The sequence below is a fragment of the Diprion similis genome, chromosome 3 (assembly GCF_021155765.1).
Source record: "Diprion similis isolate iyDipSimi1 chromosome 3, iyDipSimi1.1, whole genome shotgun sequence".
NCBI lineage: Eukaryota > Metazoa > Arthropoda > Insecta > Hymenoptera > Diprionidae > Diprion > Diprion similis.
The window spans coordinates 6,675,740-6,691,429 of NC_060107.1; the positions used below are offsets into that span (position 1 = coordinate 6,675,740).

Consider the following 15,690-nt stretch of genomic DNA (forward strand, 5'->3'; position numbering starts at 1 on the left):
GACGGACATAAGGCGATTCGTGATTACAATGAATTTCCGTATTTCGTTACGGAGGAACATATTCGCAGTTGAGAATACGTATGACTACACAGCTTACCTCATTGTGGTTGACCTTGGAATCTTCGTAATCGCCACTGGCTGACGTGTCCTGTCGATCCGGATCAATTTCCTGAAAAATAAAAAAAATGGGAAGGAATAAAAATTACGTTAGGAAACGTTTACGATTGTTATTTTACTAATAACTGTTAAATGTAGGGAAATAATCTTATAATAATATCGTTGCTATTCCTAATCTGTATAGTCACGCGGATCATTATAAATAGTATGTTTACTCTGACGTCAAATGCGAGCAGCAGTGATTTACGAACAGCTAACAGAAATCTGCCAGATCACTCTGGACTTGTCCCAAAATAAATATTTACCTAAGGATAGTTGCATTGCCGTTAAAAATATAAAAACCTTGAGTTATTCGACATCATTAACTGAGAAAATTAAGAACCCCCGCATGACGTAACTGCAATTGCATTGTCAAGTTTGCTAACTAGGATGAACGTGAAAAAAATTATTAATTCATTTAGAAATTTAATAGATTGTAGACGGAGAAATATTTTGTTACTTGAAATACTCGTTGTTTAGTATACTGTATTGTTCCAAATATAAGCATACTCAAGAAAAATGAATACTTACATCCATGTCCACATGGACAACTCCAGTAGATCTTCTCTTAGGCCGCCGTCTCCTTTGTATTACGGCTTGTGTTGCTTGCGCGTTTCTGCTATCATTTTCCTTATCTTGTTCTGTGAAAATAAAATTCAAAAGTACAATCAGAGTATTTTTCGACGTCAAGTATTTCGTTCAAAGACTCAACAAGTTTGTCATGTATCAATAAGGGAAAAATTTATATTTGCAATAAAATGATGAAACAATGTAACTCAGAACATATTATGCTGCTGAATAAACATGAAATGCAATGATGCCGAATATTCTTACATAAGTTTGACAAACTTCTTTGCATCCAAAGATATATAAATTTTGTCATGAACATATAGTGGCAAAGCTCATTGTTTGTAAAAATAATTGATCACTTTGTTTTTAAAATTTTGAACAATCATCCCGGGCACTTTTCAACGTACCTTTATCTTCCGGAGGCTTAAGAGGTCTTCTTAAGGGTAAAGTGATTGTTGTATCGGTAGTACTGGCTGCTATGGTTTCCACCGGCGCGGAGCTTGGTCTAGGGACACCAGCTCCACCAGATGGCCTTCTGATATATGCAGTCGTAGTATCAGTTGATGTTCTATTATTTGCATCTTCCAGCTGGAACTGAGGAATTAAATTCAAATATAAGCGAATTAAAAATTGGCAGCGACTTCAATTACTAAGGTATTGCACGCCGCTTCGGTATTGTGATTAATATAGTAGTTGTTATTGTTACAGGTCAAATAAAATAATTCGATGTTTTGGAGGATAATCTTTAATATACCTAAAATAATCATAAAATATACAAATAAAATCAATTAAAACAATATAAACCATCCAATAAATAAAACATGTGTGTGCATGTATAGAATAGTACAGAATAGATAAAGTATAGAATAGTAACATACTCAAATAAGAAAATAAAAATCATCACATTTTATTTAGTGCACTTAGGGTGAATACTCATAATTGGTTTCGTGAGCACATAAACGAAAAAAAAAAAAAAAAAAAAACAAAGATCACAGTTGATCACTTTCAAAAAATAGAAGTCAAATTAAAATTGATTCAGATACAGAAAAAATTCATGAGTTATTATCAATGAATGTTAATTTGAGCAGTTAATGCTAAATAATACATTCCAGAGCTGATGTTAACGGAAGTTCTATATGAAATTATAGGAGAAACAAACGAAGATGATAACAGCTTATGTGATACGGTTGTAATTAAGGGATTTCAAAACGTAAGTTATACAAAGATTCAAAATCATAGTGTAATAATACATTTAAAAAATTGCGAAAACTCAAATAGAAGGTATGAATTATAATTACAATACAGTTAATCCAAATTTTTTTTTAATAACATAGGAATTTTACTACGTTTATCTAGGATGTAATAATTAATAATAGCGATTGGGTGGTTGCATGTTCCAACATCAAGCTAACTTACATAAATTATTTGTTAAAACAATGAGATCATGCATCTTCAAACATTTTAGGCTTTTTTGCAAGCATCTTGTACAGGTACAAAAGTTTACCAAGACATAATTTACATCACATGCTTATTATATCACATATTGTCTAGTACACCTTTACGACTGGACTGGACGCTTGTCAAAAAATACGTTTTCTAAAGTGCATAGTTAAGAAATAGAGGGTAAGTCTTACGCTCGATGCATGCCTGGACCGAATTAAAATATAAAACTACTTTTTTGTGAATATGTTCAACGTGCAAAAGTGCATTTGGGTTTACCACGAAATTTATCTATGCTTTCACAAATTGATAAATAATTATACATATAACAATTAAAAAAATACATAAGATGATAATGTCACAAAAGTAAAACGTAGACATTTTAAAAGTTAAAAAAGGTCTGTTTAAAGCGTCATTCTAGTAATGTTCTTATGCAGTCTACTCAATCTAACATCGCACTATTATTCGTAACTACGAAACCTAGATTTTGATACCCTGTCATGCTGGAATACTAAAGAATGACACTAGAATGACACTAGAATGACACCCATTGAGAAACGCATTTCAGCTTTCTTGACTTTACTGCTACTCTTAATAATTCTTATTAACAATTGAAACGTATAAAACATTGTTTCCATAAAAGAAAAAAAAATCCGTCTTTTTTCCTCATGGAAAACCCAATTAATGATGCATGCATACCTTGAATATGTTGTTGATCAATAAATAATCATCTTTTTAACCTGACTGAATGGAAGGTTTAATACGAAATTATAATCATCAAATTTCTTGCACATGCAAACTGAACATCAAACTTATCAAGAAAAGCAGGAATGATTTTATAGACTACATATTTGCTGTCTTTTTTTTACCACGTTATTACGATGTAAAAAATACTTGGTGTGAAAATAAGTATTAGCTGAAAATAGTATTAGTATTAACCCACAGCTGGACACTCATAAGTTATCCTGCTCATGTGAAATTCCATGCTTCTTCCCAATTTATTGAGCGAGCCATAGTTTCTTGACGGCAAAATTAAAAAAAAAAATACTAATTTTTACGAAGAGGTAATTAGTCGCTAAATTCCAACTAATGTGCTTCAAAATGATCAAGATTATAATTTAACTAAGACTTTAGGGAGGCATTGTCATATTTATTATATTGATGGCGTACAAAAAAATTAGTAGGTGTTCCCAAAAGTTGAATTTTGTATGCCGAATATTGGGAAAAAAAAATTTCATATTATTTTAGCACACTAGTACGAATGTTGACAAGGATCGTAGTCATGAGATTGCACGAAAAAATGAAAAAATATGCTATAATAAAAAAATCACATGAGCAGACGTTCTATTAGTGCTTGACTGTGATGAGGTTTTTAATTTGAAACATCAGCATTTTTTATTATTGCCTTATTTCAATGTATCCTCCAAATATATCAGAAAATTATTTATTGCCGAACAGACTAACCGCCAACGAGTGCACAATCCAAATGACAACCCGATATTTTTTTATGCAGTTTTTTAAAGCTGAGCCTTTGCCATTTGTTCCTTCATATTTTCAGCTGAATTCTTGACAGTTTGATGATCAAAGTGAAAGTTATCCGACTTGTACGAAAAACGACCTTTGATATTATTCTTGGGTTTGAAGGATTTGCTAGTGCAAAAACATATTAAGAAGAAAATCATAAGGAAAAAAAAAATTGCATAGAGTGAAAATGATCTTCGGCTATGTGAAATTATATCGTATACTTGTCAGGCTACCAATTAACTCATAATAGTTTGGAAAATTAGCATGCAGTTTTCTCATAAAATAAAATACCACGTAATAAATTGAACGTTAAATTGGCAGTTATTAGTTTAAAAATTGGCTAGTTTGGTATAAAAAAATTTACGTTTAATTTAGTATAATTTCCACATAATAGATGAAAAGTACAAATTTATGTTAAAAAAAAAGAGATGTTTCTACGTTTATCAGGCACATACTCCAAATATTTACTGTAAACCCTTGCAAAGACTTGACGAACCTTGAATATTAGAATTTAATCGATAGAATCTCAACGCTTGTTTATATGACCATTCAGTATTAAATGTTATATACAACTCGAGTATCATGCAATCCTATCAATCTCAGTTTTGATCCAAATTTGTTTACATCATTGTCCCAACCCTAAAACTACCTGGAGTTATTTGGAAATTGTTCATTCAAAATGTTATTTATCCCTTATTAAATTTTTTGTAACTTTACACCAGTTCCGAATTTTCTCGAACCAAATCTAATGAAACTACTTGATGGCTGGTATGCGTCAATCAAAGTAAATGCTGGTACTTTAAAAAAGTAAGTCAATTTTTTGGTAGACAGTTTTTTCTTGATAGCATAACATCTAGACTTACAACAGATCAGCACATTTCACATGTATTGCCGCGCAAAGATTTTTCACTATTCGGAAACTGGCAAATTGCATTACGACAAAGTGAATGATTAAGAACAGCTCTTTGAAGATAATATTTTGAAAAAAATGTAATGATTTGCTTAAAAATGTATTGACTGTAGGTATAGTTAATTTACTTTGCCAGTTAAAAATATTTTGTCCACCCAAATACAATAGTCACCTGGGTAAAATGTACAAGCGTCTTGCGAAGTAATCAAATCATCATCAAAGTGTATATAAAATTTTAGTATCCCACGAAAACCATAAAATGCTCAAAATCATTATTTTGGTAAATTCAATAAATTTTTTCTTCGTATGCGAGTATTTTAAATCCTAAATACTGTGTAGTTGATGGCATTTACTTCAAGCATAAGCATGTACTTTGTTTTATGCATACCACAAATTTTTTTTTTCTTTTTTTTTTTGTTGTCTTTTACTAAATCGTGGAACCAGCCAAAAACTGTTAACGTCAAATTTTTCACATTGGAAAGATATTTTTGGGATTTCTCACTGCCATTAATGTAAACTACCGTTGATCGAGAAATGTAGTCATAATATCCAATTACGATAATACGATTAACGTTACAATAAACATTACGATAAGCATTACGTAATTTTCAACCTAACTACAATCTAGATATATAAATTCAAAGTAGAATATGCATACAATGCACAATGAAAAAGAAAAAAATGTTTCAAAATATGTAACAGTAATACTCAATTGTAATTCCAGCCGAGAATATGAAATACCCATGAACACAAATTGCTCCGGTGGTGGCATTGTACGACCGATTCTACTTGGACAATATCTGAGTCACACACCTTGCTTCCATTATCTACCCTGAGCCTCCAAGAGGGCCGTCTCTCAGGCAAATTGGTTTCCTCGAATGGCTTGTTTGCAGACACTGTGGTAGGAGTAGCTGTTGTTATCGTAGCTGTGATTGAGGTTGAGTTGCTCACAGAAGCTGCAGGCTGAGTATTTTCCCCAAAAAAATATGTGAATTATGATTGATAATTTTATTTAGTCGGTTGCGATCAGATTTATATTAAATACCGCTGGACCAGAATAGCGAAGCAATTGTAATCTCAAGTGATTGTCTCCAAATATAAATTGTAATGAATTTGATGATATGCAGAGAAAAACTTGTTTTCACAGAGACAGACAAAAGGTTATTAGTTATTTATTTATTAAAAATATTCAGTTTATAACTATTACAATTGAGGTTACATAAACATAAGCTACCGTGAATTGATATGTAGAATTGACATCTGGTGCTAGTTATTTCATATTTATAGCAATATTCTCTTCTCCTGGCGGATTTAGATTTTCCAATTTTTTGAACACAGAATAATTTTAAAATTAACTGGATATTTTAAGATTTGTTGCATGTGGATTGAATCAAAATTAACAGTGATTTGTCAAAGTTAGATGAGATAAAATAAGAATTTTGTACAGAGTTATAGAACACTGAATATATTTGTGAACCAATAACAAGATTATTAGTAGCGGTTAAAGGAAACTGCAAAATATGGCTATGTACAAACATGACTATAGCGTCTAACAAGGAGTGAAACACCTCAGCTGAAATCTACTACCTTTCAATAGTTACCTCATCAATTATTATCAAAAGACCAAATTGTATTATAATAAGAATAACATGAAATTATGGGTTCATGAACTGTATATGTATATACAAATGGTTAAAATGTGGTATGTATGAATATAATGTTCCCGCTGAAAATTTCTCAACGCTTCATTTTTAAAAAGCTGAAGAATTTCATTTCAAAGTTCCAATAAGCACCAAAGATGAAGGTTTTGCCTGTAACACTATTTTAGAAGAATAATATTTCCAAGCATGTGGATCATGGCAAGTCTGGGAATATACGATTTTAGTTTATTAATAGGTTCGAGTTCAGAGAAAAAATGAACATAGAGAAGTTTTTACAAATTACTTGTCTAGAAAATAGCCAAAAATACATTCGCTAATGTATAGAATTATTTCGTGCGAAGTTGACGTTTTTGAGTTTGCAGCAATATGCCAGATACGTTTCTCGACCTAGCATGGCACTAGTCTGCTACTTTCAAGACTTAGTTTCAGGGATTATTTTCTCAAAAAGAAGTCGATATATTTTGAATATTTTAAGGGTATACAGATCACAGTATTTTGTGATGTGATAATTTCATATGATGTAACGCTAATATCCAATTATAGGTAATTTTAGATGTTATTAGAAACAGTAGATGAAACGCGTTGATGACTTTTAATCAATTACATCGATACATACGAGGGAAGCATATAATTTCAATGTCACCGATTTCACTGAAACTTGGCAGTTATTTAGTACTTGAATGAAAGGAACAGATGGACAGTGGCATACGCGCGCCTCTCGACTGTTGCAAGGAAATCGCAGTTCGAAATTCAACCCAATCCTCTATCCAATAAACAATAGTTGGATGTTACAATAATAAAATAATAAAATTTGCCTGCCAATCAGAGTACCGAATATAGCGCTCGACTGCAGGGTGAATTTTAACTGGATGATAGAACAACCAGTCCTTACTTTGCTAAATGGAAGAACGGTTATTGTTACACTGGGTGAAAATGATTTATATCATACCTTTCAATCACAATTCTTATAAAGTCGGTAATTCTGAAGTTACAGAATAATGATTTCTTTTTGTTCCAATACGTCGACTTTACGAATTTCAACATCATAGGAACCGAATGAACTTGCAAGCCTAATTTTTCTTGAACAATATTAAGGCGCATGTTTTCCAATCACCACTTGGATTTTCTATCCAGTCACTAACTATGTTTCTGCCAAATTTCAGTTTATTTGGTGATAAGGATATATAATTTAATTATCAAAGAAAAATAAAGGAATGATCTACAAGGTCAATTGGCTATCGAATAAAAACTACAGACATATCAAGGTTTTTCTATATTTACTATTTTTATATACCCTTCAGTACATGAATTATACTTTTTAGATTCACTTTTATACAAAATCATTTTCAGAACTTAGAATTACCATATAAATTTTTCTCAGTACAACATGATTAAGTATACTTCTTTTGGACTGTGTTACTAACAGTAATCATCATCAAATGAAATTAATACTGATCTGGAATGATGGGGTTGAAATAATTTATTCATTACTTTACCAAGAAAGAGGTATAATAATTTGAGAAACGGCAAGACTCGTATGATGCCAAGTAAAAATAAATGTTCCAAAATTTGTACAAAGGGAAACAAATTGCAGCTCATCCTTTACGTCTCCTCTTCTAGCCCCTTTTCGAAATCGTAAACTAATCTTCATTCAAATTGTGCAAAACTTTATTTTAATCATAATTTATATGTACAGAAATTTGATTTACTTCAATCGAAACAAACAAACACAGTGGTACTATGTTTAAATTCATTTATCACCATATTATTCAGTCGATTCATCACCTTCTTTATCACCTCAAATTATATCATCACAGCCTAATATAATTATATTCGATTTGATTGAAAGACCACGTGGGGTATAGCAAGAGCTACGAATAACCCGATCATTTTATTGACGATCACGCAACGATTACCGTTCCCTAAAATTCGTTCACCTATCTTAGCTTCAGTTGGCATTAATTGTTCTTCCTCATACTGTTTCTTTGAACTATCATTGGTGTCCCCTAATGAATTTGATTTATGTGAAAAAGCTGATATGTTATGGTTCCGATTCCGCTTTTTCTCAGACTTCTTTTTCGAATTGTCATCAATATTCTCTGGTGAATTCAATTTGCGCGGTACAATTGATTTGTAATTCCACTTTGGATGCAATTTATTGTGATTACAGAGCTCAACTTTGCGTGTTATGTGGGCGTAATTTTTTTTTGACAACTCCCCAATATCTGAGAATTGCGCCTCATTGATATCCAAGTTACTAAGTGCGTCGTGAAACTCATCTTCCGAAGAATCGGCGATTGTTTCTTTCGAGCGATACGTTTTACAAGAAGGAATAAAAATCATTGAGTGTTTAATACATTTGTTAGTGAGGTGAAAAAGAGGAAATTCTACCTGTGTTGAGGGTGCTGTTACAGCAGGTGATTCACTGTTTTGTTGCTGTTTTTTCTTCACCAACTGCTCAGCACTCTTTATCTCATCTAATGTCACCCCCTGAGTAGAACGCCTTGTTTCTCGTACCCTCTTAGCATGCGCTTTTCTTTGTGTTTCACTCTCCTCGTCACGAACTGGTGGCACAAAGGATCTGCACAAGGAATTGAATGATTCATTAAAGAATTGCAGCTGCGTTTGGAATTGAGGAAAATTTCAAAATCTTATTCTATTATATATATAGAATGAATAAATTATTACAGTTATATATATATATATATATATCGAACATTGAAATAAAAATCAATTCTGATATGAAAATGTATAAAATTAGTGAGAGTACAAATACGGGAATTCGGGATAAAATGGACACAGTATTTAATTCCTTATATTCTGTCTGTTTTGGTGTATATAAAACTAAAGAAGACAAACCTTATTTTAAAATGATGCAGTACAATTTTAGTAACTTTGTGTTTAGGACTGCAAGAAAATTTATTTTTTCATAGGATTATAGGATAATAAGACTCGTTATTTTTGCAACAAACCAATTATAGTATTTTCTACTCACACTTTATATAAGAATTCATTGTCTTCAGTGACTGTAAGAGAAGAATCAACTACACAAACTAAGAGTAATACAATTAATACTCTCAGCAGCTGACAAATAACACGAAATTTGAGCAATTTTCAAGTTACCAATCAAGTTTCAAGATATGCCTAGAACAACGCTATGAGTCATGAGTTTCAAATCGATTGCATACTTATTTACAAAACATCTAGAATCATTGGACAGGCTGTTCATTGCACTACAAAAATGTCAAGCAATCAAAAATTACGCAAACTTAACGTGATAATTTCGAGTCATCACCGAAAAAAATGTGAAAAAAAAGTTAGTCCAGCTGTATACTCGGGAAAACACTTCTGTCCACTGGACTAAAGTGGAAGGGAGCGTCAAAAACACAAGCGAGGGAGTAAGGAGCGGGTGGAGTAGCATCAGAAGTTACGTAAGAGTTGTACAATCGGAGAAATATGTGTACATGTGTCGACAATCTATTATGAACATTTTTTTGGTATTACCAAGCATTATTATATATGTGGGCAGAGGAACAAAGTCTAATGGTAGTTTTTTAGAAGACTATTACCGTCCCATCGTTATCAATTTGCATTGAAAACACCACTCACTTGGCTTAAAAAAAAAAACAGAGAATTACACTGGTAATCATTATAAATAAATTTTTGTTGTTGCAGATCAGCTGAAGCAAGAGGAACTGCTTCTGATTCTACGAAAAAATACACGGCAAACTTAATTTGAATCTGTACAATACAAAATGGTGTTTAAATAAAACCGTTGAAACTGAAACAAGTAAAATACAGGATTACAGAATCATGCGTTATACACTCGAATGTATAATGAACACAAAAACCACGCATTTCAAAAGAGCTCCGAATCAAGTCGTTACTACGCACTTGAAGAAATTCTTGAAGATATTTCCAGGACTAAGCTTGCTTCCTCCAGGGGTAGTTGGAGTAACTGGAGTCGCTGTAGTTGAATTTGGAGTAGATATACCCGGTGGGGCAGTGTCCACTGGATGATTGCTACCCAGTGATACCAAACAACATTACATCAAACAATGCAAACTATAGTCTCAAGTAGGGGTTACCAATAGGCACATCTGATGCACGTGGTCCACAAACCAAATATTTGTATCAACGTGCCTGAGCCTTTTACCTAGGTTGTGCGCAGCTAACAACATCCGTCTACAAAGAATTATTTGAGAACACTAAAGTCGCAGAGTTTAACAGATCATCGGATATTATTAACTTTCCAGAAAATTGAAGGCTTTCCAAAAAATGTGCAGTTGTGAAAGAGCAATTTGGTTATTGCTAGGAGGAACAAGAGAGAATCTTGAGAATGAATTTCAGCATTAATTACAAGATTCTGAAATTTTGAGGAAAATGTAGAACTACTTATATACTTATGAGTAAAATCAAAGATGAGATAATAATTAATTGATATAAATTTCAGGAACTCGTCTAGCATATCGTCAGAGTGAGAGTTTTCTCCCTTTTTTTGTCGCCAAGATCTACTATTTCAAGGCACGAAAACGAACCGCATGACTATTTCTCAACATGCTTCATAGTACGATTGTGTATCGGTACAGAATGAAAGGCTCAACTTCAACCTAGGTGATACAGGCTCAATGTTTAACTCACAATCAATCAAACGCACTAGGCAAGGATATCAGTGCATCCGAATTTTTATGTGTTGGTAATTCCTGATCTACAGACTAGATTATACTGTTCTACTACACGCTTGCATCTACCAACTGAATTCAGGTGGTATTGTGAATCTAATGGGATTAGAAATGTTTTCGAATGAAATTTAGGGTATGATAAAAGAAATAAACGATTTACAAAACAAAATTTCATTGCCTCTATTATAACTAGCATTCACGACTTTTAAAGAGGGAAAATTCATAGGACTATCAAGTTTTTTTTCTTCGCCAATCAGTTAGCACTTTTATTTCTTCAAAAACGAGATACTTAGTAAGGAATTGATTTGATGACTTAAAATGAAACGTACCTGTCTGATTTGAAATTCATTTCACCAAGTACCTGTGTGCATCAGAATAGGCACCACGTGGTTTGCTTTCAAAGTCAGCGATACACAGTTTCTATTACAAGTCATCAAAATCGATTCACTCGACTGTACTTTTCTATATTTGCTTTTACATTGATTAAAAAAAAAAAACTCATCAGAAATACTTCATTACTTCCTATGACAGATGCAAAATCTAATGTCATGAATTCTCCATCTTCCAAATGATAAAATGTATAAACTTACAACAAACATGAACAATTTTTTTTAGAATTTCAAAATGATATCACCCTAATGAAAAATGGAATTGAGTATAAAAACAAATGCCTTGTAAGATTAAATTTGAATTTAGCATATTAGGCTGGATCAGTCCCATTGTCAAAAAAGTAAAATTGAGTATAACTCAATCAAAGGATGTTTTAAAAATTCTAATCAAACGTTTTAGTATCACAAGTAGACAAATATTCAAATCTCAGGAAATCAAAAACTTTTTGGCAGTCGAACTAATGAATCTTTATACACGAGTCATTGCAAAAATTTTAGATCAATAATTTGTAGAATGCCGAATCCTTGCATATATACTAGGATAATACTAGGTAAGTGTCTACGAATGTTAATACTATAATTACTAAAAACTGAACTTCAGATTTAAATTAAATTCACAATGCTTTTCACAAATGTTCCAGTAACTCCTTGACTTTTCTAAAGTGTTCTAAAGTGTTTCAAATTATTCCAAATTATTCAGGTATGTACAAAGCCTTGGACAAATATTAACTGTTTCCGGCACACACTTTAATGGGATTAGCTACTTATGTGTATGAATACTGCCACGAGTAACTCTTCAACCATTCGGACTCCTTGTATTTATATTGTAACTATCTCAAAATAATCACACTAATTCAGTGCAGGTTTTACCACCTGTTCTTTTCATAGAGTGTGAGAAAATTTTTATTACAAATAATCTGAGAAAACAAAAACAATACCCACCTACGAAATTGGTTGGCTGGAGCCGGACTTGTTGTGATTGTTCCCGTTGCAGCAGACACGAAATTAGTTACCGGCGTAGTAGTTGAGTTAGGTAGAGATGTAGGAGGTGGCATGGATCCAGTTTGCACCCTCGTCAGTTCTAAGTTCAGTTTCACTTCTTTCCGCCTAAGACGTAGCAGAAAATAAAGATGTTGCTTCAAAGTTTATTTAAAATAAGATTTCAGTACTATTGTTTGGCTGTGATACACGGAACAATGAATACGCTAATTGTATCACACGGATTATTGATTACCGAGTTCAAGGTTGAACAGAATTTGACGTATAATGAAAGCATTAAAATTAGTTGATACAAAACATCATTAGTTAAGATAAAAAGCGAATCATGTTAAAATAAATGAGTCAACACGGTGAACATACAAGCAACATTTCAATAAGTTACATACCATTGTACACTTAATACGTGTTATAGAAAACAAAATCTGTAAAGTTATCTCATTGAATGTAAATATTAGAAATAAGAAGAAAGAAAATTAGAGCAAGCGCATATACCTGTGAGTCTCTCGTAGAGACGCAGAACGAGCAGTCGTAGTATTGGTGTGAGTAGGAGAAGCTGGATTGCAACGATGGAGACTGGGGCAAGAAGATGCCTTGATGCGAGCTTGCAGTGCCTTATACTGCTTATAGAACCTGCACAACATGCGCCACACCATGCACACCTCTATACTATTTGCGTTTTAACATACATAAAGCACTGCCGAGGGGTTGACCATTCTTCAATGAAACGCAAACCTGACTTCAAGACTTTTGGCAACTTTATAAATTCACACAACTTGAAGTAACCTTGAAAATAACACGGTAAAATTTCCCTTGACTTCGTGTAACGTTAGTTGAATTGAAAAAAGACTTTTTCACCAAATGTATCCTTCAAGTATGGTTAATCCATCGAGCATTGCGTACTTATTTTAGACTATTTGAATGTATGAATTTAATTTAGAATCTGAAAGAGCCAGCTGCTTGAGCATGTGAAATTGTTCCAGGGAAAGCTCTTTGGTCAACAACTGGAGAAGAATATATTCAATCAACATTATATGTTCACAATAGCTAAGCGTTAAATTTTTGTAAATTCATTCAAATACCGATAGGCACTCTCTTTTGTTTTCGATCACAGTTCTTATTTTTGTGTCCTTCCTTCTCTAATACACTCTACATACTTACAGATAAAGAAGACTAACTTGAGTTTTATTCATCAAGCTTCTAGTTTAATATATTTACTGTTTTTTTCTATCGATGAAAAAGATTCTGTTCCAACTGTTGATCAAATAGGTTTTTAGACAATTTTGGCACCTCAATCCAGGTAGACTCTACATATCAAATTTATACGACTAGACGAAAATCGATACACCCATCAGATAAACCTAAGCATATGAGTATTTATAATTGCAAAATATCTTAGGAATAAAATCGGGGGCAGCCATTCAAACTGAGTAACAAAATTCTCGTTTACTTCGCAATTTTTTTCGAAATCGGATATTCACTAACATTTCTTGCTGGTGGTAATCTAACGTTTTTCTACATTATCCATTCATAGTGAAGCATTGAAAAAAAAGCTAACTTTGAAGAATCAAGAGAAAATAAAATACATACGGCACTGCATGCATGATGTTGTACATACCTTACCGTATTTGAAATTACTCTTTTAAAGATTTTATAAGTGGTAGATATTGCAATACCGATTGACAAATAATATTATTATATTAGATGCAATAATGAAATTATAAAAACCAATATTTAAATCCCAGATGAGACTTACCGACAGGTTTGAATTTAATATTTCTAATCTACCACTAGAGCAAAATAGTGAGAAGATATTCAGCAGTATTTTTATGAGGTTGCCATCTTGCCATGCATGAAAGTCTCAATAACAAGTACAAAAGACTAAGGTAGATGATAAAAATAATTAACTAATTCTTTCATCTGACCAAAATTTCAGGGCATATTATAAAATAATCAACGAGTTTTCTATCATTCACACTTATATAAAAACCATGTATACTTTCATTTTATACAATGGGGAAAATATGAAAAAAATAAAATATTACTTTTTGCTGATATTCCTAAATCTCGCCAGTTATGTATAGAGGGAACAGGTCAGGTAATAGGTGAAAGTCAAACTTAGGGAGAAGAAAAAACAGTGTACGGTTTTGAAATAAGGGTACATACTTTTGGGAATAATTGGAGAAATCGGATGTGATGGAACCGGTAGAGACACGAAAAAAGGTAGAAATATGGGGGGGTTGTAAAGTATGATGCTGGTTGAGCTGGGACTGGATTGAGTTAATCATAACTGTACATCAATTTGACAAGTTGTCAGTGTTTGGCACTTTTCACTTTGTGTTACGATGAATAAATATCACCAGTTTCATAAATACCGAGAGATAATGTGGAAATAGAGTTTCAGAGTCACCTGCAAGTGCGCAACCCAAATGACTGTCCATCAGTAAGGTGAGTGCTACCAACAGATGCTAGCAATAGCGGTGATGTTGCTATCAGGATTAGCAAAAAAGTTTTTGACTACAGTTAAGTTGTACAGCCTTGTTGAACGAAATTAAAAAATGTCGATGGTGAGAAACAGGATTTTTGGATAAAATCTAAATCAGCCTACAACTATAACTGGAAGCTCTTTTTAAGAGTAGCACATTTTTCACAGCTTACTTCCGACCATTCACTTTGTTACAGTCAATAGCTTGATATTATTCGAAAACTTTATAATAAATCCTGATAAGCGACGGCTAGATTACTGCCACTGCTAGGACCTACGGATGATACTAAACTTGCTAATGGGTTGTCATTTCAGTTATCTGTTCACAGGTGGATGGGGTGTTTCGTTTTCACATGTTTTCTGGACATACCCCTGAAGTAATGGTAAGTAGTTGCATTATCAGAATCTTTTGAACAATTAAAGCGAACTATAGTTTCACACCACTGAAGTTAAACTATTTGTCTCATATGCACAACTTTTATGTTAGTTGCAAACATCATGTTAAGATGCGGGAGTGACAACTGTTAGGATACAAAAACATATAATCTCTTTTGATTTCTCAGTAAATGTTCCATTCGTTGTGCGAAAGAATGTATTATCGATATGACATATCAGGTGATGTTGATAGTACATTTATCAAACAGAATGCTACATATTTTTGTTTCGAAACCCCTGGGGATTCATAGAAATGGATTAATAATCAACTATTCTAGTGATGAAGAATTTTGAAAATAGTGTTGGTACAACAACTGAATAAAAATAATTTCCCAACACTTAGGTATAATTGGAAAAGTCAAGTGTCTTGATTCCTCGTTTCTATGGGAATTGAATTTTCAAGTCCGAAACAATTTCTGATGCGTATCTTCAGGTAATTTAT

The 15,690-nt window shown here is 32.7% G+C and overlaps 1 protein-coding gene across 6 annotated transcripts in view; it reads right to left on the bottom strand.

Annotated features, from left to right (window-relative positions):
* The window catches only part of LOC124404032 (protein phosphatase 1 regulatory subunit 12A), a 43,909-nt gene that overhangs the window by 10,449 nt on the left and 17,770 nt on the right, over positions 1 to 15,690 (bottom strand). For 3 of the 6 annotated variants that reach the window (XM_046877841.1, XM_046877838.1, XM_046877837.1), the window contains 8 exons: positions 12,824 to 12,961; positions 12,275 to 12,439; positions 10,156 to 10,284; positions 8,653 to 8,842; positions 5,414 to 5,563; positions 1,134 to 1,320; positions 688 to 797; positions 98 to 169 (listed from right to left, as the gene is read on the bottom strand). In XM_046877841.1, the coding sequence (XP_046733797.1) occupies positions 98 to 169; positions 688 to 797; positions 1,134 to 1,320; positions 5,414 to 5,563; positions 8,653 to 8,842; positions 10,156 to 10,284; positions 12,275 to 12,439; positions 12,824 to 12,961 (1,141 nt within the window). The remainder of the gene's footprint in view (positions 1 to 97; positions 170 to 687; positions 798 to 1,133; positions 1,321 to 5,413; positions 5,564 to 8,652; positions 8,843 to 10,155; positions 10,285 to 12,274; positions 12,440 to 12,823; positions 12,962 to 15,690) is intronic. The other 3 variants (XM_046877840.1, XM_046877839.1, XM_046877842.1) reach the window with 3 other exon arrangements.